The sequence below is a fragment of the Agelaius tricolor genome, unplaced genomic scaffold (assembly GCF_023055355.1).
Source record: "Agelaius tricolor isolate 1412-34295 unplaced genomic scaffold, bAgeTri1.0.p SCAF_19, whole genome shotgun sequence".
In the NCBI taxonomy this organism is placed as follows: Eukaryota; Metazoa; Chordata; class Aves; order Passeriformes; family Icteridae; genus Agelaius; species Agelaius tricolor.
The window spans coordinates 12,983,417-13,008,087 of NW_027269279.1; the positions used below are offsets into that span (position 1 = coordinate 12,983,417).

General features: G+C 41.8%; 1 protein-coding gene across 3 annotated transcripts in view; it reads right to left on the reverse strand.

Moving 5' to 3' along the window:
- RBFOX1 (RNA binding fox-1 homolog 1) overlaps positions 1-24,671 on the reverse strand; it is a 1,203,461-nt gene that overhangs the window by 910,479 nt on the left and 268,311 nt on the right. For all 3 annotated transcript variants that reach the window (XM_071444294.1, XM_071444285.1, XM_071444280.1), the window contains exon 3: positions 6,757-6,789. In XM_071444294.1, the coding sequence (XP_071300395.1) occupies positions 6,757-6,789 (33 nt within the window). The remainder of the gene's footprint in view (positions 1-6,756; positions 6,790-24,671) is intronic.

The window sequence follows — 24,671 nt, forward strand, 5'->3', positions numbered from 1 at the left end:
AATAGAATCTCAGCTACCAGAGGCACATATAAGAACCTGCATGTTATAAAGCCATAAAGACTTCAGACAACAAATATTCTGCCCTTGTTTTGTGATCCCCCTCCTAGGAGCACCATGACCCACCTGGGCCCTCTTCAGGCTGTGCTGGGACCCCTCAAAAAGCACCTTTTGAAAAGCCTACACAACCCAAGCTTTTGTCACTTGACCTGAGTAAACTGAGTAATTTATGTGTCCAAGTCCTTGCCAAACTGGATGACAATTAAAGCCCAGTACTTATTGAAAGAAATACAAAAAGAAGGCTAAAGTTCCAATCATAGATATATTATAAATGCTCTATTCAATAATATATAAGCAGTAAATTAGACAACTGGTTGTGTTTAAACTGATGAATTGCACAATTCAAACTATCTGGGGGTTTATGAAAGTTTGTAATTTCCATTCATTATCTTTTGTTGAACGACTCGCTCTGCAGTGGTAGAAGCTTCTGCTTCCATGAGTAAAGTAGTCCCCAAACCATAAATTATATCCTACAGTTTTGACATCATTTATTTTCATACCATTATACATGCCAACCTTTTGACTACTCAAGATCAAAAGAGTTGCTCTCCAGGCTCATATTTCACTATAGCTCTCATATTTTATGCAGCAAATTAGGTTTTACAGTAGCAGCTACAGCAAGACTGGGTCTCACACTGCACAGCTTAAAATTACTGCACAGGATTTCAGAGGGAAGGAGCACAATCCCAGAAATTCATGCTCAAGTTAAAAATGGATGAAAACTTTGTATTGTTTTTCTCCATCCATTTTGTGTAGTCTTTTTACATCTATATGTACCTAAATGTGGTTAAACCTCAAAATGTTAAAAGGAAGGCAGGATTCTGCCTTTGGTAATAAAAGTTGGAGGGGAATCCATCAAATCCTGATGAAGGCAGGTATTTGGTGTGTTCAGGGGGGGCTGCACCCCAAGCACATCCCAGGGTCCCCCTCCAGGCACACAGTGCCGTGAATTTCCTTCCTGCCACCTTTGCAATGTCCATATTAACTTGTCAGGATAATTGCTCCAGCTGGGAGCTCCCATCACTGCCAATCAAGGCTTTATTGGGGATCTGAAGACACAGAAGGTGCTCAGCAGGATTTGTAAGGGACACTGAGTTACCCAGAGACACCTTTCACTGGGAGTTCAGACCCTTAATCAGCTTGCATGATTGAAAAATGCTTTTTAGTGGAAATAACTGAAGGCACGACATCAAAATCCCAACTTCTGCACAGTTACAACTGTTCAGTTCCAAAAGCTTGAAAATTAAAAATCCTTTTCATTTATAAGTCTTGATTTTACACTTGAAATTGTAAATATTCTTAGGTATATTATGCAGAATTATGGCACCACTGCAATTACCTTTTTAAGAAAAAGTATTGGTACCTATTTATACACAATTTGTGACAGCTTGATTTAGCCAAATCTAAAGTGATTTCAACAGACCCAGCAAAAATTACCATCTTACTGCAATAATTATCCTTTTGATAAATTCTGAAGTCCCACTACAAACTACAGAGATTAAAATAATCAAAATTATGACTACAAGGAAAGCTTTATGCTATACCCCTACAGATATGTAGTTTTCTTTAAAAGCAAGTATTTTCTTGCTAAGGATCCTAAAGATAGGAACTTTAAAAATTACTAATAGCCAATCCTTTATTAGTCATCATGATTGATCACTCCATGCCTCAATCCACTTAGAGGGAAGAGGGAATACAGAGCTGGCTAAGATTAACAATGCACAGCTTCAAGCAAAAGCTGTGGCTGATGCAAAGTATTGATGCACCAGAACGGGGAGAAGCTGTAATCCACTCACTCATCCTGAAAAACAACCTGAAAATAGAAATGGAAATGTCTCCTGTCCTGAGCACACACATCCCCTGCAGTGATGGCACACGAGGTCCTTGCATGTTAAGTGTGCTGGGGAGAATAAAGTAGGGCAGGGAGGGGAGGGAGCTGAGTGACATGTTTTTATCTGCTGTGGGGTTTTCATACAGCACCTGCAATTTACCCTGACAGCATCCAGCCAAGCATTCATCTCTCCCCAGATAAAGTTCCCACTGATATCATAGTTTTCCCATAGAAATCAATCAGACAGCCAACAGGATTTAAAAATTCCTCATGAGCTAGCAGAGAGAGTTCTAAGTCTAGCAGGACCAGAGCACACTGCACAGCATCAAAGCAGTCACTGTAGGACAATATTGGTAGAGGTGTATTTCCTGAGCAGGCTCTGCCATCTGTTTACACACACACCTCACTGACTCCTTTTCCAAAAGGAATGAGTTCACCTTGGCACCAGGAGCAGGTAGCAGAAGCAGGCATGGTCCTGCTGGCAGTGAGACCCCAGCTCTGCTGCTGCCTCCCCAAGAGATTCCTTCATTTCTCTCATTCTGCATCACCTCCAGAGCGTGTCAGACACTGGGCAGAGTGTGCAGCACAGCCTGATGGGCTGGGGGCCCCCAGGAGCAGTGCAAGGCAAGCAGACAAACCCTTCACAGAATCACAGAATGACCAGGTTGGGAGAGACCTTCAAGATCGAGTCCAGCCCAGCCCCAACCCCTCAACTAAACCCTGGTACCCAGTGCCACATCCAGGCTTTGTTAAACACACCCAGGCATGGGGACTCCACCACCTCCCTGGGCAGCCATTCCAGAACTTTATCACTCTTTGTGTAAAATCTTCTTCCTAATATCCAGCCTATATTAACCAACCTCTATATCCAGCCTGTACTTCCCTCGAGGCTGTGTGCTCTGGTTGTGTCAGTGCTGCCTGGAGAAGGAGCCCAGCCCCAGCTGAGCACAGGCACCTTTCAGGAGCTGTACAGAGTGAAAATGTCACCCCTGAGTCTCCTTTTCTCCAGGCTGAGCACCCCCAGCTCCCTCACACCACCCCATGGTGGCCTTCAGGCTGTGTCTGCCATGGACACCGTGCACATGCATCATTTACATCACTCATACAAACACATTTCCTGCCCCCAGACAGGGTTCTCATACACGTTGTACAAATCAAAACCAAGTGAAATTGCCTGTCCTGTCAGTGGATTCTCCTCTGGAGAATCCCAGGGAGCAGCAGAGGGTGGAAGAAGGGAACCCATGAGCTGCCCCTTTTCTGAACACGCTGCTCCCCAGCCTGACCCCTTCCTGCCACATCAGGGACATGGGGGCTAAACAGTGACATTCCCTGGTCATCAAGGACCTGCTGGATCATTGGATAAATCAGCCACACTTTTGTTATCATTAGAGCCATATTCTCCTTATAATTCTGAGGTTTCCTGAAAATTGTGATTTATTAACCTCCTTGGGCTTTGAGCTGATTTTGATTCCATTTTATTGAGACATATTGGCACCCTTTTCTTTATGAGAGTAAAAAATAGGCTGCCTTGACATCCCTCCCATTAAAGCAGGCAGAGAGCTAACACACAGTTATGCTGAACTTGTATTTCAATCAGGCATGACCTCTCACTTCTCACAAGGCCTTGAACTTCACTGTATCATTTATTCAAATATTGCAGAGGAAAAGAGGAATCACAACAAGCTTTCTCTGTTCTATTTTGGTAACACCATTTGTTTCAGAAAAAGAAATTATGCTTTGCCTAACATAAAGATCATTTATTCTCACTGCTAATTAGGAGGAAGAACACTGGAAAGTCAAATAGTTTGCTGAATGAGACATCTTTTCATGGGGAAAAATGTACATACAAAAAACAATAGAAGGACTAGATGCCATATACCTGTAATAGCTAAAGTTAGCAGAATGGAAAAAGGGCATTCCTCAAGCTGTTGTTCCAGCAAATTACATGAAAACTTATTTTATTGTGTGTTATGGGAATTGCTACAGTCTACAGCTGTATTTGAGACAGATCTCAGGCCCATTTTGTAATTGTATTGACAGAAACTGCTAATCTGGGTTTGAATAAGAATAAAAAAAAAAATCTGGGTTTGGACAAGAAACCAGGGTAAGCTGTGATGAAATCTTAGTGTTTGACTACCTATGCATAACTTATTCCTTTTTAAGATGCCTCTAACTTGCATACTTACAAGACTATGACCCTAACAGACACATTGTGGGCAGATTTGGCAATTATTTTTGGAAGGCTTTGCTGCCTACAGCTTTGACTCTGTCACTATTTGTTGTCCCTTTGTGTTAAATGATGGAAGGAAGGTCCTGGGATCACTTGACAGCTTCCTCTAGCTGTTCTCATCTCTGTGGTGCTATGTGGCAACCAGCATTTAGAAAAAACCCAGCTGGTTTGTATCCTCCTAAAACATTCAGTAGCTGCACAAACACACTAAGTTTTCATCCAGACTTCATACAAAATTTAGTAAAGGAACACAGCAGTGTCACCTAAGAACAAAGAAAAAGGAATAAACAAATTTCAAGACTACTCAGATCAACAGTTCAATAGCAGAGTAGAGGCTCTGATAAAAGATTTTAGAAAACAAATCTCAGTGTTTTTTACTCAAAAGCAGAGCAGAGAGCTTCCACACAAGCACTCCAGCAGCAAACAACAGAGGAGCTCTAATGAGACAAGACCTGGCACAAAGGTAAAGCCAGAACAAGGGGATCTGGGGCTGCACCTTTCTCAGAACTGTTCATGAAGACCCAAAGGTAAAGCAAAACCAAATCAAATCAGGCAAAACTCAGGGCCACTACTGTCAAAGCTGAGGAAATGTCCTGTGTGTCCTGTCATCCCCACACTTATGGAAGCCTCAAACCCCAGCAGAACTGTAGTGCTGTGCCCATGTGGCTTTCAGGAAGAAATTTTGGGAAGTTTGCCATTATGCCAAAGGAATCCATCAACCAGCTCTGCATGCCTGTTATCTTTTTATTTGCTGTTTTATGTGAGTTACTCCACTGAACTCAGACAATTTCCCAACAACATTGATGCCCTCATGAAGGAAAATATTTAACTACCCTCTACCTCCAATTAGGATTTGCCCTGTATTGGAGAACTTTGGCAATCCTGAGCACTTGCATGAATGGGAGAAACAGCACCCAACCATAACCTCTCACACACAGTCTGTGCCTACAAAGTCAGCAGCCCCACAGGCTGGGGCACAAACCTCAGCTGGTGAGCTCTTAAAACAACCAAATGTGTTAACTCAAGGTTTTGGAATCAATAGAGCACCAACAAACAAATCAGTTCAACCGGCCAACACAGAAACTTTCAATATTCCCAGAATTTTACACACACGAGAGAAAAATGTACATGAGAACATTTGACAAATAAATAAGAAAACAGACTGCATAAAAGGCAGCAGAGTCAATAGCAGTACCCACACAGTGACAAATCTCAGCCCCCAAAATCCCATTACAAAACAAGAATCTGAAAATTACTATTAGTGGACTCCTGATAGAACAGCACCAAACATTTGAGCAGTGCAACAGTGAAAAAAACAGATACAAATCCTACTCCTGAAACTCCCCGAGACAAGCCAAGTATGCAATTGAATCAGACCAGCTAAATTGAACACTGATATTACAGTCTCAATCTAAATAAAAATGAATGATCTCATTCTTTTGCAGCATGCAAGTGAACTCGTGTTCTTGTTCTTTGAAGTAACTAGCACAGTTTATCTATTCTCCTTAATAATGCAATTTAATTTACCAAAGGTTCATATTAAAAATTTATCCAGCAGTTAGAGTCACCTACACATTTTGTCACAGTTAAACATTGGCTTTGGAGCACACCACAAATTCCCTACTGTGAGTCTGAGAAGGGCTTCACAAGGAACACTCTGAGCTTCCAACTGATGTTACAAATAAATGACTCAGGCACTGTGCACCAAATTAAAATATCTGCCAGTCATTACAAGCACAGTGACTTGTTCAGGAGAGGAAAATGCATTTGAACATCTTTGTGCTCACAAAGCATTGCCACTTCTCTTCAGCAGTCGGTTACTCCAAACATACTCCAATAATCGGGATATTTGCACCTCTAAGAACACCTCCAGACCACTCAGAAACACTCACACACCAAGAGGAAAGCTGACAAAATAAATGTGAGCCCAAAAGGATCGAGCTAACCTGCAGCAATGTCAAGCACCTAACACACAACACTGCTGACGGCTCTCCAGAACTCAATGGGAGCTCAGCACAAAATCCAGCTGCCCTCCCATGCTCCAGCCTGTTCCAGCAGCTCATGGCACAAGGAGAGTGAGGCAAAGCAGCTTGTGTGGAGGTGGACAGAACATGTGCCAAGCCCCAGAACCACCTCTGCAGCAGGAACAGGCCTGCTTGGCTGAGGAGCCAAAATAAAGCATCCAAGATGGGCCCTCCCATCCATTCCCTGCTGGCATTGCCTTTGGTCACTCTGGGAGCATCCCTCACAAAAAGGTCTTTCTACCCATAGAGCTGCACTCCACTTATATCAAAGGAGAAAAAGGGAAAGACACAGGGCAAGGTCAGCTTGCAGCTTCTGGGGGTGGGAAATAAAACACACACTGAACAAACCTTGGGATTGTGTGGTTTTGATGCCATGGAAACCTTCAGAAAGACATGCACAATGGCAAAACTTTCCCAGAAGGGCTTTATGAGCTTAAATGTTGTTATACCATGACCAGATTTCCAAAGATTGGCTCGTTAAGCACTAGAAGCAGCACAAATGCCATCCTGAAGTAACTTAAACTTTCACCCCAAGATTGTAAGCAAGCTGGCCCCCCTATCAGAAGCACTGAGAACTATTTAATATTCCACCAGTATAAAACAGAATTTCCTACCTCAGCTTTGCTGGCATCCAGCGATGTCAAAACCTGAAAATTACAGGAAAAATGCATTAGTATTGATCCAACAAAACAGAAGTGGGATTAATTGGCTTTTGAGGTAACTGACATCAATTGGTTCTGATGGCTTGAAGGAACAGAACTGAAGAGAACTGTCTTTCACACTGAGACTCTTCACCTCTCATGCACATCAGAAGGCAAAACCAGGCATTAATTAAAACAGCAAAATTCAGGAATATTGGGTAAAAATCCAGGAAATACACCAAGAAAGAACTGGGAAAACACATTTCTATTTTTACTAATTTTTAATTTGTTGATGACAAGCAATGCAACCATATGCATTCCAACCCAGACACAATTCCCAGGATATTCTTTGAAAAGAGTTCAGTTCCACAGTGGTAGAAGGCCTCAAGTTCCATGTGGAGTGGGACAAAGGAAGTTTGGCAGATCCCTCTCACTAGGGACAGTCTGCTGGGCTGACTTCCAGCAGCCAGAGCTGCCCTGAAGCCCAGACACCACTGAGCTCTCTGCCACCCCAGGGTTACACTGAGCTCAGCTCAGGTCAGTGCCCAACACCAGGGAAATACCAAGTGAACTGCTATGGAAAACTGCACTAAATCCACTGCTGGAAATAGAGAGAAATTCATCGTTTATAGCAACTTGAACAATTTATCATTTAAAGCAACTGAAACATTTTAAGACACACACACACTGCCATAGGTCAAACAACAGACACAACGTTAATAAGCTCATATTAGACTCTGAAGGCTGTTTAACCACGTTGTGAGACGAAAATCTTTGCTAGAACTTTATGTCCCAATATTGTCACCACTGTACTAGGGTGAAAAGCCCTTAACAGTCTCCTCACAAATTCCAGATGACACCTAGCTATAACTCTGTCTCCAGGAGTATAGATCTTCCTTTATATTGGTGTTAATCATCACTTCTAAAGGACATCCCCAGCCCTCCCAGGCTGCCAGGAGCAGAGGAGGAGCACCCAGCCATGACCCTGGCTGAGGGAAGGTGGAGGGGAGCACAGCTCTTATTGAACAGAGCTCAGCCCGCACAGCAAAGGAGACAATTTGTGTGCAGAGCTGCTGTTCAATGGGAGACATCTGTGGATTCATCAAAAACTTATTCCAGAGGAATTTCAGAATGGAAATGAACTCCTGTCACATCACAACCCAGCACCTGCAATCACAAACAGTTATTTAATTTAACCTGATTCAAACCCAGGTTCAGCTCTATTTGAAATGTGTATCTTTGTCACTAATGGGATTTTTGAAGCTGTTCAAGAATTTCTCTCACACAAGCAGAGCTGACCTTATTTAAATTCTATTTTTTTACAAACAACCTATCTCCTTTTTGCTGTTGTTGTTGCTCCTCTTCATCAATATTTTCTGGTGTTAGCAGTTATTTTTCCTTTCCAAAATAAACCATACAAAAACACATCTCATCCATTCCCTTAGGTCACTCTGGCAGCATCCCCTCACAAAAAGGTCTTTCTACTAATAGACTCATAGAGTTACACCCCACTTATATCAATTTAATTGCATCTTTCTTGGAGGGAAATTACTAAAAGCACATATTGCAGAGGATATACCAAAAACCTGTCTTAAAGCAGCAGAATTTGGAGGGGGGCTTCCTGAAGCTGCCATAAATCCTGCTCTAAACCTCTGTCAAAGGTGCCTATCTTCTCCCTCCATCAGCTTTGCAAGAAATCTGAATAGAACTGGACAATGTGACTATTCCAGCCAGGACTCACTAATGCCTTGCAAGGCAATTACTCTTCTGTTTTAATAATTCACCTTAAGTGTCCAAAGACTGTATTTCTCTTTTATATTTTTGTACCTTCCTGGTGGCTTTACAGTCACCCAGTGGTCAGCTGGGCCACTGGACATATTATGTCCCTATCTTTCTTCTCCACGTTATTGTCTGATAAATCCCTACTCAGCAGTTGAATTCCAGTTAGTTCTTAGAAGCATGACCTTTTCCTTGGTATTACTAACATTAATTCACTTTTATTTCAGTCTGCAAGCCCATCCATCTCTTCCTGGATAACACACTCTGTGTTAGCAATTCCTCCCAGCTTTACATTTTTATCAAATTCCATTAGCACATTCTTAGGCCAAGCATACTAATGAAAAATTATCAAACAAAATGACAAATAACACAGTGACACTGCAAAGAGAGGAGCTTTCTGTGGCCCTGGTTCAGCAGGTGAGGGTGCCAGGCTGTCACAGCAGAGTTTTCCTGCTGAAACCTGCAGCAGCCAGAGCTGCACAGCTGAGAGAACATCTGCACCCAGGCTGGACACAGGGGCACAAACAGGCACTGAGTTATGCTGGGAACTCTGCAGAACGATCCTCACACCAGAGGGATTGTGATCTTTGATAGTGCACTTGCCACTGCACCAAGGGAGACAGAGATGGAGTGTTCCTACCTAAAATAATGGCATTCCTCAAGCTAATGGTGAATTAATAAACAGTGAAACACATTCATTTAATATTATGGGTCAAATAGCACTCATTAAACTAATGGGCTGACTATTGTTAGTCTGTGAAGACCTGACAATTATCTAAAAGCTTTAACAGTGATTTTTATTTAAGTTTATGTGTCTTAACGCAGTGAATTATCATTCCATCTGTATGACTGATTTCTTCCTCCCCCTCACTCCTACCCCCCTGTTCCTGAAACTTGCAATTTCTAGCCCAGCAGCTGCATCCCCTGTCACCTTTGAGGAGCAGCGAATGAAGACATGGGAGCAGCGTAATGGGGATGAAAAAGAGCTGCAGCTCCAAGCCAGCCTGTGCTGAGGCTTTTGAGGAAGTGTCTGTGTGTCACAGTGTGATCACTCAATTAAATCCACTGAGAAGGCACTGCCAGCTCTCAAGCTCCTTAGGCAGAGCTAAGATCTGCAGCCAAGCCACCCGAGACACAAAAGCAATTTATTCTCCCCCACCCCAGGCAATGCAGGGCCAGAAGCACCCGGAGTGATGTGCCCATGATAAGGTAATTATTGCAGAAGGTGGGAATGGGCAGAGCCCAGGGAGGAGCAGAGCTGGGCTGCACACGAGGTGTGGCCCCAGCAGCTCACCTGATTCCCCTTTACAGATCCCCTTCTGCAATCACCCACTGCTCTGCCCCGGGATTCCTGTGAGGGATCAGCATTTTCTCTCTCCTGCTGCTCCCCCCGTGACATTTGATGCCCCAGCTGAAACCACAGCAATTTCACCAGGAGGAATTATGGCTCAGGTGAGGGATCCTTGTCTCTCTCACCATAATCCCTCTGTGGCATAACAAAACCCTGGGTTTATGTCACTTTCCCAAGCAAGATACAATTTATTCTTCTTGTGCTACAAGCTAGATGTGACACAAAAAACACCTTTAAAAATGGCTTTTTTGCTATTCCTGGAGCTTGTACTCAATGCAGAACTTGCCATTCTACATGAGGAATCCTGCAAATGCTGACAAAAACATGGTGATGATGCTGCAAAAAGAGTCTTTTAAACTATGTTTACTGCTTTTAGCATTTAGAAAGGTTATATCTTGAGGAGCATGCATAGTTCCTCTCTCCAGAATGAGCAGAGGACAATATTTGCCATTCTAAACCAGGAATAAAATGGCTGCTATTTGTTGCATATCTCAACACAACACCTTACCAAAAAGAAATAAAGGAAACTCTCTTAAATTAAGAAAGCTCCTCAACCATGAGACTAGACAGCCTATTTACTATCAACTTTGTATTAAAAGTACAAGAAATTCCCTGTGTCAAAGCTCAAAGGAAAAAAAAAAACCAGGAAAAAACTGCAAGGTAGACATTCTGAGCCAGGATTCTCATCAATCCTGTGCCTGAAGAGGAGTTGATAATTTCACTGAACTGCCCCATCTCACCCACCCCAGTGTGAAGCCCCTTTTTCTGTCCCTATTTTTTCTAAAAAAAGACATTTTCCTAATTTCACCCTTGTGCAGGACCCCTGCTCCAGCAGAAGCACAGCTGGCACTGCAGGAGGGCTGAGCCCCCATAGGATGGGGCTGTGCCACCCCCTGACACACAGGGGAACAGGGCATGGTCTGACTCTGGCAGGGCTGTTTTGTATTACTGCTTTTGGTTTGTTGGGTTTTTTTAAATTTTTCCTAATAAAGAACAGTTATCCCTACTCCCATATCTTTACCTGAGGGTTCCTTAATTTAAAAATTATAACAATTCAGAGGGAAGGAGTTTACATTTTCCATTTCAGGGCAGGCTCCTGCCTTCCTGAGCAGACACCTGTCTGTTCAAACCCTCCCTGTGCTGAGTGCTCCTCACTAGCTCTGACTCCATGATGGGAGCAATTACCTGTGATCTCACTGCTCCACTGTGATAAACAACAGCAGGGGAACAGGAGAAAGAAAAAAGATAAAACCAACCAACAAGCCTTTAGGAATATTGCAATGTGTTGTCATCTTATTGCAGGGGTTCCATGCTGCTGGCTCCTTATCACAATAGTTCCCTACCTTCCTGGTGTTTCTCGTGGGCAGCTCCTCACAGCACTGACTCTTTCCTCTCCCAAAGCAGCCACTGACTCCAGTTCCCTTCTCACCCACCCACCCCACTCTTTTATAGCATCTTCTGCTCATTGCTTACAGCTGTGGCCTGTTAAAGTCAGGCCTGCTCCTGATCTTTGATAATTGGCCCAGCTGCAGCTCGTTAGGGTTAAGATTACTTTCTACACTACTTTTATTTCCTTATATTCTACCCCCCTACAGCAATGTACTGTCTGGCACTTTTAATATTAGACAAAATTAGAAAAATAAGCCAAACCATTCTGTAATATTTCACTTCCTAAAGCACTGTGCCTTTGAAACATGGAATTCTAATGTGTCTTGCCAAATTTAGTGAAGTAATCATGATAAATACAGCTATAAATCTAAATTGTTCTTTAAGTGTATTTAAGTCTCTCTACAAAAGCATAGAAAAATATGCATCCAAGAGAGATCACCTTCTTGCTAATTCATCAGTTTTCATTCACCCCCTCGATTTCTAAAAGCAATTCTGGAAAGTGAAGCAAAATGAACTTTTACATCCCCTCTCCTATCTGAGCCTACCAAGAAGCCCCACATGGCCCTTCATAAACCTAATCCTTAATGGTCACCAAAGCTCCTGAGCGTCAGGAAGGTGGGACTTGACCCAAGAATGTTAACTCATCAAGGCTGGGCTTTTCCATTTGTGTTCTTACCCTTGTTCTGATTAATGCTCAAATAAAGTTCTAACCTAAAACTATTTTTCTTGATTAACACCCTGGATATTTTTTTAAAACTGTCTGTGAAGGATTTAAGAGGTTTATTTATAGCAACTCCTCTCTTCAGAATATAAACAAGATAGCCAAACTGAGACTCTCTAGAAAAGAAAACTCTCAGATGGATTTTTGCCTGAGACATGAAAATGAACACCTGCATTTTTAAATCCAAGATTTAATTTTTTAAGCAAATTAAATCTTGGATTTAAAATTTGCTTTCAATTTTAAAAAAGCAAAGGGGGGGCCCCACAGAAGCTGTGAGGGTAAAATGCTGCCCTTCAGCACTTGCTCCTGAAAGCACAAGTGAGAAATTCCTGGGATATCCTGCAGGATCAGCTCCCTGGGGCTTCCACAAGGCTAAACACAACAACCTATGGCTGTTACACATGAGTGCCCAGCAAAAAAATCCAATCTATTAAAGGCATACATGAATGGAATATGCTGAAGGGAGAACAGGGGGAATCAAGACTCATATTTCATAGATATGTATCTTTAATTAAATTTTGCTCAGTTTATTTACTGCTATGGATAACAGCATTAGGTTACTCCAAATTTCTGTTAACTCAGTAAGTCTACAGGCAATGACTTCAGCAGTTGGTGAAAAATATATCTGCTCTTAACTACATCCTAGTAGTGTTTGTGATGCTCAATTAATATTGGCCTTTTAAGATCTTTAATTTAAATTTGCTCTATAAATCAGTCTGCAAAATGTGGAGTAGTTATCATGGATAGTTCCCTTAATGTATGAAGTCTCAGTCATAATATCATCTTTTTAAAAATTTCTGTAGTGTAACCAAATAAACTCTCTAAAATAAATAAATAAAAGGGAAAAATCCATGAAACACTTGTTCTAACTAACTTATACAATGATTTTCATGAAAGATTCTGTATATTTGTGTGCCTGGTACAAAAGAGATGGAGAACAACATGGTTTTCTCTTGGAAATTGGAACTCACTTTTACAAAGCAACCTGACCTGCACAGAACTTCCCAAATGGCTCCTCTTTAATATTGGGAATAAATTCCATTGCTCTTATAATGGGGTAATGAGAGAAAACATCAATACACAATAAGTTAACCACAAATGGGTTTTGTAGGCAATAAAATGTATGATCTCTGTTTGCTGTCCTCTTAAAAGTAACCTAAACCTACTTTATCCATACCTTGAGCAAAATATCCTCATGCACTGCTGCCTATGATAATCTTGGCAATTTCTAGAAGTCAGCAAAAGTGGGATTTCACACTTATTAGATGGTAGAAATTCATGATGCAGAATGCAACTGCAATAAACTAAATCTGAAATTCAAGGTAAACAAAGCATTTTCAAGTAAACTGTTGAGCCACTACAGCTTTTCCATGGATTCTGGTAAGAAATTATATTAATGCTTCCTGCTTCATTTAGCAAGGAAAAAAAAACCTGGAATATAAATATAAACAAATAGATCTCCGCTGATTTTTCTTTTCACATGTCAATAATTTTGCAAGGCAAGAGGACAGAGTGAAAAGGCAGCAGTGAAACAATTCCCTGACCACACTCAGCAGCACTATTAGCACTATCCATTTCACCCAAGAGCAATAAACTCACATTTTTCGGAATGCCCACATTATGCCAGAATAATATAAAAATAGATGATGAAGCAAAAACGAGGCAGATTTAGCCCTGGTGTCCTGCAGTAAGTGCTGTAATTGCACAGCAGCTCATTACAGAGAGCCAGTCCCCTGAGCCTCCCCTGGCCCAGTTAAGCAGCAGTAATAGAAAGCAGCTGTGTGAGGACATCAGGTCAGCACAATCATTAGCCCTGAAAATTGCATCCCCCTGCCCCCGTGCAGCAGCCAGGCACTCACACAGCATCAGCCTCCCAAGCACCAGGTCAGGCTCCAGGGGATGAACTCCACCCAGGAACTGCATTAGCAGTGACCTGGCAGCCCCCAGCAGCTCTCACTCCTGCACAGTTCCAGCCCTGGAATGAATTTGGGCTGCTGAGCAGGGAACAGGCAGTGCCCATGGCAGGGGACACCCTGCACCCTTGGGGTCTCCTCGCCTCTGTTGGGGGACAGGAGCTGGGTACTGGCGTTGCCAGGGCTGAGACAGCAGAGCTGAGACAACTCCCAGCTCTGCCCAGCTCATGCTGATGCCTTGGAGTGGCCACCTGGAACAGGCTAGACAAAAATAAAAGTGGGTATTTTCAACAGATACACCTTGGGGAGTCAAAGCCTCCCAGAGGCTGCACCCAGGATGGATGATGGGCACGAGTTTTTTACATAATGATAAGTTTGGTCCATTTACACATCAGGGTTAATCCTCCAGTTACAGCTTCAGGTAATGAAGTCGTTTACCCCCAGTTTGCTCCCCCACAACTCACTTTTGTTTATATCTTTTGGGGCCTGAGACAGTGACGTCTCCTTGAGTTTCAGGCCTGGAGAGGAATAGTTTTATCTGAATGAAATGGGAGCACAGCAGCTGGCAGGCTATAGAGTTTTAGAGTTGTATGCTAAAACTGTACAGGATCTGAAAAATATAAAAGCTAAATCCTAAGGCATCAACAGGAAGGTGATGCAAGCAGCCACCACCAACAGGAGTAGCAGGACATCCTACCCCCCATAAAATCTCACCTGTTGTTTGTTAAGCATAACAAAAATTTGAGTTATCCCAGATAACTCAAAGAGAACAAGATGTCTCACAGGGAGCTATTTTGGCACCATGGGGTCAGCACTGGACTGGCATCTCCCAAGTGCCAATAAACATCTTGGTTTGAGGAGACATTTGACAAGGCAAGCTGGATTTCTAGCCACTGTACAACCAAAGAAGTCACATTAAACTTTCACAAAGTAGAAATCTTCCATGCTTTTTCCTGGAAATGTGTGGAGTTTGTCCCACAAGTAGGGATGCCTGCTCCATGATTACTACCCTGGGGTTAAGTGAGGGAATCTGTGCATTACCATTATTTTGGTGGTAAGTTACATTCAACTCCTAATCCATACCATTTCTTTTGACAGCTTTAATATAAGTACCTTGATATCATACACTGTTTTATGATGTTCTAATCAACTATATTTTTTTTAGTTTTATGCAGTATAGGAAGTAATTCTGATTAAGATCTTCCATCTGTTATCTTTTGTCTGTTCATTTGTCTTAATAAATAATTCATCTTTATACAAGTATATCTGATTTGCCATCATTAGAGCTTGTGGGACAAAGCAATTCAATTATACCTTTATAACTGCCTTAAATTTAAACTGTTGCCAAACAGTATTTTTCCCAGTGTTATATTCCCAGTATTTGCTGAGAATGTCCTGGCTAAGGCAGGAATGATGCATCTGACTACATGTTCTCAGAAGGCTAATTTATTGCTTTATGATACTATATTATATTAAAGAATACTGTACTATACTAAAGAATACAGAAAGGACACTTACTCAGTGCTAAAAAATTAGTGAAAACTCGGGACACTTTTCAGAGTCTCCTGTGGGACTCTGAGCTGCCCTGAGGATGAGGGGCAGAGAGAACTCCTTTGTGCATTCAAGCTCCTTCCCAGAACAAGTTTAAATGAAGGTTAATCCTTCCTTAGTGTGGCATTGACATTCTCTGAAAAATTCCCCTTGCCCAGGATTTTTCTCCTGGGAAGCTGAGAAGCCTCAGAGAAAAGGAAAACAATTCTGCTCTCATTTGCTTCTCCTGTGGTGTGCTCATGTGGAATGTGTTTGGAGATTGTTTACCCACAGGTGATTGTTCCGTTGCATTCTGCTGGGAGTTGTTTTCACTCTTTGGCCAATCAGGGCCAAGCTGTGTCAGGACTCTGGAGAGTTTTCATTATTATCTTTTTAGCATTTTGTAAGTATCCTTTCTGTATTCTTTAGTATAGTATAGTATTCTTTAATATAGTATCATAAAATAATAAATTAGCCTTCTGAGAACATGGAATCAGATTCATCATTCCTTCCTGCCACGGGGGCCCTGCAAATACACCACACCAGTTCCCATACCCCAGGGGCACACATTCCTCCACCATTTCTCCCTCTGTGCTCCAGGCCGTGAGGCACAGAAACAAAGACTGAGCTTTTTGCCAGCATTCCCATGAGTTCTGATTAAAATGGAGCCTGTGGAGTCAGCCAGGCTCCCCTCAGGTTGGGATGCTCATTCCCACCTTTCCCAAGGCGGAGCTCCTGCTGGGCCCAGCGTGTCCAGAGCCCCTGAGCAAAGCAAGGCCCCGCCTTCACGGTCCTGACAAGTTTTGGTCACAAAAGCAACACCCCTCCATCAATGCCAAAGACTAAACAAGTTCAACTATGTGCTGATGTTCTCCAAATTGTTTCTCCCAGCACTAGTTCTGGCTGGTTTGTTTTGGGGAAATTAATGATGATACAGCAAGGTCGTGGTACCTCTGCTGTAGCGAGCAGATGTTGAGACATTAATGCCACCGGCCCGTGCTGCACGAGCACAGAGCTGCTCCTGGCTGTCACTGCACCAGCTGAGCACAACCAAGCAGCCCAGCCTAAGAAATTCAGTGTAAAAGGCAAACGTTGGAAGAAAAGAGCTGCACTTTGCAAAGCCATCGCTCTGAATCATCCTCATCAAAACACGCCACTTTTCTCTTTTTTAAAAATCAACCCAAAGCCAGCAGAACAATAAGAAACCAAATCTTTTTCCCTCTCAGCAGCACAGACAGTTTTCAATGCCATTTGTAAGCTGCCTATTTATCCCTGACATTCACAGCTTGAGTGTACCTCCAGTTCAGGTTGCTCTCTTACACCGAGGTAGAAATAATCAAGTATTTTTCCATCTTTTTGCTGGGAGGACTCAGAGCTCAGGGTGCATATCCATGGTGTGAGATTCTCATGGTAAACTGCACAGGAGGAAGGCACCACCATTCCCAAAGATTGCAGTCAGCAGGGAAAGCAGCACTGGGAGGGAGCAGAACTGGGGTACTTTGATGTCTAAACTAAAAGAAACACTTCCTTCTTAATAACCTCACGACAGCAATACATTTAAAGCATTAAAAAAGGGAACAGATCAGCAGGATGAGAGCAGGGAGATACTTCACCAGGAGAAAGCAATGCACAGCCCCTTTACCTGTGGGGAAGTTTAAGATTTGTGGTCAGTATTGCTCAGTTTTACCTTAAGTACTTTCTTTAAAGGAATTTTACTATATTTGGGAGCTATTACTGCAAACTGAATTACACAAAAGGCACCAGTGCCCTAAGAGTTAGCTACATAAGTGCCATGTGTCAAACTATTCAGAATTTTGAGTCATATTTTAAAATATGGAACTTCTGACAACACGGCAGTCACTGTAGCAGGAAATGGAGAGCAATTCTTCCATCAGCCCGGCCCCAAACAGGGGACTTAACACCAGCACAGCTTGAAAGTCCATTTAAACTGTGACAGGGCTGTGAAAAGCCCTTAACAGAAGCATTTCCTAAGAGAAAGTCTCATCTGTTTCTAAGCTACAGCTGTTGTTCATTCAGGACTGATAGGAATACAAAATAAGAGATGGATCACTCGGTCTCAAAGGCAGATGTAAGCTATTCAAATCCTTCACTCCTGATTTCTCATCATTAGTAGGTTTATACCTGTCTCCTGGCTGTGTTTAATGCTGCAAACCCTCATCCCTGTAGGCTGGACAAACAGATTTGAAATGTCCCCAGCAATCCTCCCTCAGCACTGTGGCACCTCCAGGAACCCTGCAGGAGCCACCCTCAGAGCTCCCCTGCCCCTTCTGACCATCACCCAGAGCTCCTTGACACACCAGTTATTAGAATTCATCACATTTATGAATACAGAAAGAGTCTTAATCCTTGGAGTGAAAGATCACAGCAAGAGATGCTTATAATTTCCTAGGGCAGGAAGAAAATAGTGCAATGAATTATGTAAAACACTTTAAACATGGGCACTACTGAAAGCCTTAAATTAGGAAGTAGAAAGTATCAATAAGCAACACCTATTCTCTTAAGGAGAGGATCCTCTGACTTTAAAGGCGTGGTTAAAAAGCAGGAAAATGTACAGATAATATTCTGCACATTGCAGAACTCCAGAACTTAAATCTAAGCAATGTAATGAAATGCAGCACCAAGCGGTGTCCCTCAAGGGTCCTGCAGAAATAGCTTTGTCTTTCGGAATTTTCCCTGTGCAAAAAATATTCAGAAATAAATCAGCTTTTCTTTAAGCTCTCTACTCCAGGATTTATGTACAGTGGGTGATTAAAAATAATTTAAAAGTCCATGCAAATGCTTTCCAATTACAATGTACCATTTAAACACTCTTGATCAGAAGGTTCTAATGCTGAACCAGGTGTTGTTGAAAGCCCCTTTCAAAGCAGATAAAAGCTCTCCTGCCTATGAACCCTGAGCCAGGTCCTTCTGCTTAGACCAAAGGAACATTGCAGGGCTCCATCAGTCCAAGGTGACAAACCAGCAAAAAGCCACCAACAACCAGGTTCTGGAGAGAGAAATCATGTCAATATAAAATAGAAGTAAATTCAGCTCCACTTGAAGGAGATTTTAGTGGAAGTTGCTGTTTGGAAATAAAAAGAACACAAAAGCATCCCTGAAGCTTCACACAATGCCCCAGATTAGAGCCAGAGAGGGTCAGGAACACAAAGCTGTCTGCCCTGTATGGAACTCCAGCCTGGCTCCATTTTATACTCTGAAATTTCTTTAGTTCTGAGGCAGGTGACTGCTTTAAATGACAGAGAAGTTTACAGGTGTGTTGGAACCCAGGACATTCCTCTGCCTGCCCTGGAGGACTCAAGACCCTGGCAGGGGGCTCAGAGACCTTGGCACGGAGTCAAAAACACCTGTGCCTTCCATTTTAACCCATGGAAAAAAATACCAACTTTGTGTGAGGATTTACAAGCCAAAAGATTTTGAGTAGGATGATAGTTAATTTGTCACAGGGTAAAAAAGTCAAATTTTGGGGTTTTTAGAATGGGGGTTCAGGAGGCAAGATGGAGGAATCTGGGTCTGTCCTGTCCTTCTCCTTGTCCTCCATCTTCTGCTGTGATGGTGGCACTTCTGGATTGGTTTAGAGTAGAGACAGACTGTCTAACATAGGTGATAGGTATTGGAAAATTATTGTAAATAAAGTACAGGTAGTTTTTAGTATAAAAAGCCAACACCACCCCAAGGGAGGTCAGTGTCCCTCATCCCGACCTGCCAGAGAGATCTCAGCAGGTCAGAGAAGGAATGTAAGAGACAAGAGAAAATAAACAACCTTGAGAACCAGAGCTGAGGAATCCTGTCTTCTTCTTCAGTCATGGGGCTGGGAAAAAAAGACTCTTTAATACCTCAGGAGCCATTTCAGCAACACAAAACCTGAGACAGGTGATGTTTCAGGAGCAGCCAAAAAGTTACCCCTGTATGAGAGCAGCCCAAGCTGAGCCCCCCAGTCCAAGACAAACAGTTCCTAAAGCTGGTGATGTTCAGCACAGGCCTTGGCATCACAGGCAATTCCTGCTCCAGCTGTTACTAAGAAACAAACCACACTAGAGTTCTGCTTTTCACTTCTGTACTTCTGACTAATCATCACCATTATTCCACGGGCTAACAAAGTGAGCCTGTCACCTGCCCTGTGGTTTCCCTGGCTGCAGGCTGTTTGTCACCTCAGCAGGACCCAGCTCTGCTGATTGCCTCGGGAGCCCCAAAGCCACAGCCAGGCTCAGGGAAACAGCCCCTGCCTAGAATGGAGGGGGCACAGGGGACCAGCAGCTCCTCAGGCTGCTGAAGGATGATGTGACATTACCTGCTAGAGGGAAATTGCAGCTCAAACTCTGCTCTGAATCTCGTTTTCATGGCTGAGGGAAGTTTAGACAACCCAGCAGATCTAGAAATGGCAGGAAAAGCCAACTCCTCTCCAGTCCCAGCTGTGTGGGGAGCTGTGGACAACAGGGCTGGCAGGGGAGGAATGCTGTGGGGAAGTTCTGCAGCACTAAATGCTGCTCTGAGATGCTGCAGGTCTTGTATTTGCAGGGTGCCCCATGGCAGGAAGGAATGACAGATCTGCCTCCATGTCTCAGAAGGCTAATTTATTATTTATGATATTATATTAAAGAATATTATACTAAAAATATTCTATACTAAAGAATACTATACTAAACTCTACTAAAGAATACAGAAAGGATACAGACAGAAGGCTAAAAAGATAATAATGAAAACTCCTGACTCTTTCCAGAGTCCCAACACAGCTTGGCCCTGATTGGTCATTAAGTCAAAACAATTCACTTGAAACCAATGGAACAATCACCTGTGGGTAAACAATCTCCAAACACATTCCACATGAGCACACCACAGGAGAAGCAAATGAGATCAGAATTGTTTTCCTTTTCTCTGAGGCCTCTCAGCTTCCCAGGAGAAGAATCCTGGGCAAGGGGATTTTTCAGAAAATGTGCCTGTGACATTGGGGGTGCGTTTGTGTTAGCAGCACTGCACTGTGCTTGCTCTAAAACCACTTGTCTCTATCCACCAGTGTTCCCATCAGTCCATATTGTTAATTTTTTATTTCTCAATCAAGAATTCATGGAGGTTAGTGTGACATTGCTGCAAATACCCTGGCAGCCTAGTAACTGTAAATAATGGATAGGACTCCAGAAATACCAACCAGCCTCTCGTTGGTTTGGGACACTTCAATCGTGCCTGCCCCAGCTCACCTGCCAGCAAACAAACAGGTTTCTCTCTGCACTGCAGCAAATGCCTCATCTCTCAGGAAAATTAAATGTGTCATTGAAATGGATGTAGTTTTGGTAAGTGCACACAGAGATTTCACTGTGACAGTCCTCACAAAGATGCACTGAGTGCAACCATCTCCCCTTCAGAAAGCGTTCTGCAAAATGCTAACAAATCTTCAGGAGCTCTGGTGAATTTTAACACAGTTACTGCGCTTCATACCACACTCCAGTAAACTATATCTCCCTCTTTACATTTCTGCTAATTTCTAGCATTTATTAAAAAAAATTTCTATAATGAACAGCTACTATTGAGGGCTCATTTGCTCCTCCCATTTTCCATTTAACCTCAATGAATGCAGCCTCCCTTATTTCCTTTGGTGTTGAAAAGTACTTTTACAGCTCTACCAACACATTTGTTAGAGTTCTCCTAATTAATTTTCCATGAACCTTTCAGCATGAAAAAGAAAAAAATCTCACATTTCTGCATGAAAAATGAATTATATTTTCTCCATTTCCTTAGAAATTTACATTCTGGGCTCATCTGTGCCACATATTCTTTATGGATAATGAGCAAGGCATCCTCACTTAGCTGTCACTGAGGCAGTGAAATGTTTACAGTGTGCACTTTGGAGATTCTGGCAGCTTAGATTCCAAGAATATTTCTTATTCACGACAAAAAGCTCTGTCCTAAATTTCTCTTGCACATGAACAGAAAAAGATTGATCTGAAGAATCCTTGAACTTTGCTGACCTGCAGTAATGCTGTTTGAAGGAAGGTTAGTTCAGAGACTTCACACTCGTGATCTGCTTCATATGATGTGACAAAGACTCTTTTCTGCCCTTAACATCCTGCAGGACTCCTTGGGAAACTGAAAATATCAACTAATGGAAGGATAAATATCTTCATTATGAGGCTTACAAACAGAACACACACACTGTATAACTTTGGAGACGATTCTCCTACCTAAATTACCTATTCTGTAACATTTTGGGGACAGATTCTTGACAGGCAAAAGAAACCTCCTGCGTGAATCTCACCCCAGTTCTGTACAGGAGATTTCATTTAACTCATAAAAAAATATCTCTCCCTAATTACCTCTCTGAAGCCATTCTTCAGCCAAGCCATAAGAATCTGCCTGTTGTAGAGATGATGTTAAAATTTCATTTCTGTGCATAGGCCCAGTCACAGGCTCACAATGACACGCTCAAGCCTCTGGGCTTTATTGAACCAGGGCCTGGAAAAAAAAAAATCATCTTTTATGCTTCTTTCTTACAAAACCTCATATAGTTTGAATAAATCTTTGAAATGTAACCAAAAGAATCTCACACGAGATTGTCTTTCATTGAAGCCATAACATCCAATTCATGTAGATACAGTTGGAAGGTTATTGCTGTCAAGTTTTGAACTTGGGCTGTGAAAGACATAAAAAGTGACAGATTTCCTCCCCAGAAAGGAGAACAGAGCCTCCTGCAAACCTCTCCTTCCTCAGGCCAGCTCCTGCAGCAACCTGAGCCTTCTCAAACCTGCTGGGGTTGTTTTCTGTAATCAATCAAATTCCCAAGTGTAATTATTAACCACATCTTTAATTAAATGAATCTGCTCCTTTGGATACATTCTAAAGAAAAGGCATTTATTGAATGTTAACAATTCAAACATTCCAAGTGCCTTTTTGAGTTCTGACTTAGAAAATCTGGATTAATTCTCAAAGGTCTTTCATACAGTTACTAATCCTAAAGGAATTAAAAAAATATATTTAAACCTATGTTTTCCATATATTACTCTAAAATGTTCATCAGTTCATCAGGAGTAATTGCATTTTGCCAAATGAGGCAAATTCTGCCATGCCAGGAGTGCTGGTACCATGGCTTTTCTGACATTTCAGCAGTTCTACTGCTTATATTATTTCCCCTAGAAAACTATATTAAAAAAAAAAAAGAAGATATTTTTGTTGCATAAAATGCTGGTACAGTGGGTGGAATAGCAACCCCAAGCCTCCTCAGACACACAGAAAAATCCCAATCTAAACAATGCTGTTTCAGACAAGTTGTTGTTTTCACACCAATTATCCTGTGACTCAGTAACATCTTGATAATAAATGACATCATGTAAAAGTCTTTCTTGCCAATGATGGAGGCCCCCCAGCCTTTTAAAATCTTTATATTAACTTGTCAGAGGTGAATCTCTCAGATCTGAACTGGCAGCTGTGAATACACAAACAATATTTCAGCATTCCCTGCAATATCACTGGGTTTGCTCCTTGGCACACTGGAGAGTGACTGGAAAAGAACTTGCAGAGTTACATCATGAGAGGGGCAGAGAAAAAAGGAAAAACCAGTGCCAGCCTCGAGATTTCTGAAAGTTCAATGCAATACAACAAATCAGCTGCAGAAGAGAAAAAAAAAAAACAAAACCAAGGGGAAATTGTACCTGGTATTTCTTTTTTGCAAACCTAATGGCCCCCAGGCTCCTGTGGAACTCTACATTCTAATTTAGATAATTGTAGCAACAGTCAGAAGACAAATTATTATAATAGATCTTCATACAATAGCATCAGATCTTCAGAAGGTCTGCTAAGAGCCCTGACAGAGATGCTAAAATCAAAGCCAGCAAGAAACTAGCAGGAGATCCAGTCAAGCTAAAAAGGTTATTCAAGGCATGAAATTATCTCTAGCCTTATTTTTTGAGAACTGTGTTCTCTATTTAAAGAAAAAAAAAAAGATGCAAATGTCTTGAACTCATGTGAAGAAAGTAAGTAGTCCATTGGTCCAAAGTCCAAAATCCATTTCCAAAGTCCATTTTTCTAAGTCCAAAATCAAAAGGAAAAAGTGTACATTGCAATTCTAAGTTCAATTTAGAGTGACTGATCCAGAGTTCAACTCATGCAACAAAGTTGGGAGCCCTCTACACAGCCTTTCAATGAATATTTCTGTGTTTTAGCCCTGAATTTGTCTCTAGTCTGAGTCTTTGAGGCTCCAGACTTTCCCATTCCACTCTAAAGGAAAACTCACTATTGTCAATGTGCAAGACAAGAAGTCACAGGTAGCAAAGGAACAACCAAGCACCTGGGACATGCTTACAGCAAAAATTGGGCTTTAATTTGTATTAAAAACTTGAGACAAAATTAATGTCCACACCTAGACAGGCCAAGGGATGGCACAAGAGGTGAGGCACCCTCTGCATTCTGGTGACTGAGAATTTTCTATAGAGAAATGTGGGATAAAACTTCTGCAAGAAACTGATTCAATTGGAATTCTGTCTGCATTTGGAGCCTAATACAAATTCCAGCCTTTTGCTTAAAAAAAAAATCCCATCCCTCTCTACCTAGGAGATTTGAAAGATGTATTTCCTGGAAAGTATTACACAATTAAGCTATTTTTACTGCTGTGTACACTACAGAAAACCAATTGTCAGAGAAACATTTCACATTTTTCTCCACAGTTGTTTTCCTGTGCAAAGAGAATTGAAAATAATTAAAACATTTTCCTTAATTTCCCCACTGGAAAGGATACTAGGAAAGTCTGACTAGCAGAAAACACGTATTATTGATTTTTTTTACATTCTTACTTGTAAGAGACATATTCCACTTCTCCTTTCATGGAGAGGATCCCTGATAGCCATTATCCTGTTGTTGGAAAGGAAGAAGCTCTACCTTCCCCTATTACTCTCTTGTTCTCACACTTCACATGCTACTTGTTACTGGAAACCTTGCAAGGCTCATAATAAAGGAATGAAAAAATCAAAAAAACTTTCCTCATTACCAAAATAATATCTATCTAAATGACAGAGTTAATTCCAAATGCAAATGGAGGAAAAAAAATGTTAATTTAGAAGAATGAAGCGACAGAAAAAGAAATTATCTTAATTGTGCTTATCAGAAAACTTCCCTATTGTAATTGTGATTTAAATATTGTGGGCATAAGCTTTGATTGCCTGAACAATTCCATTGATTACATATTAATTTGTCTTAAAACACA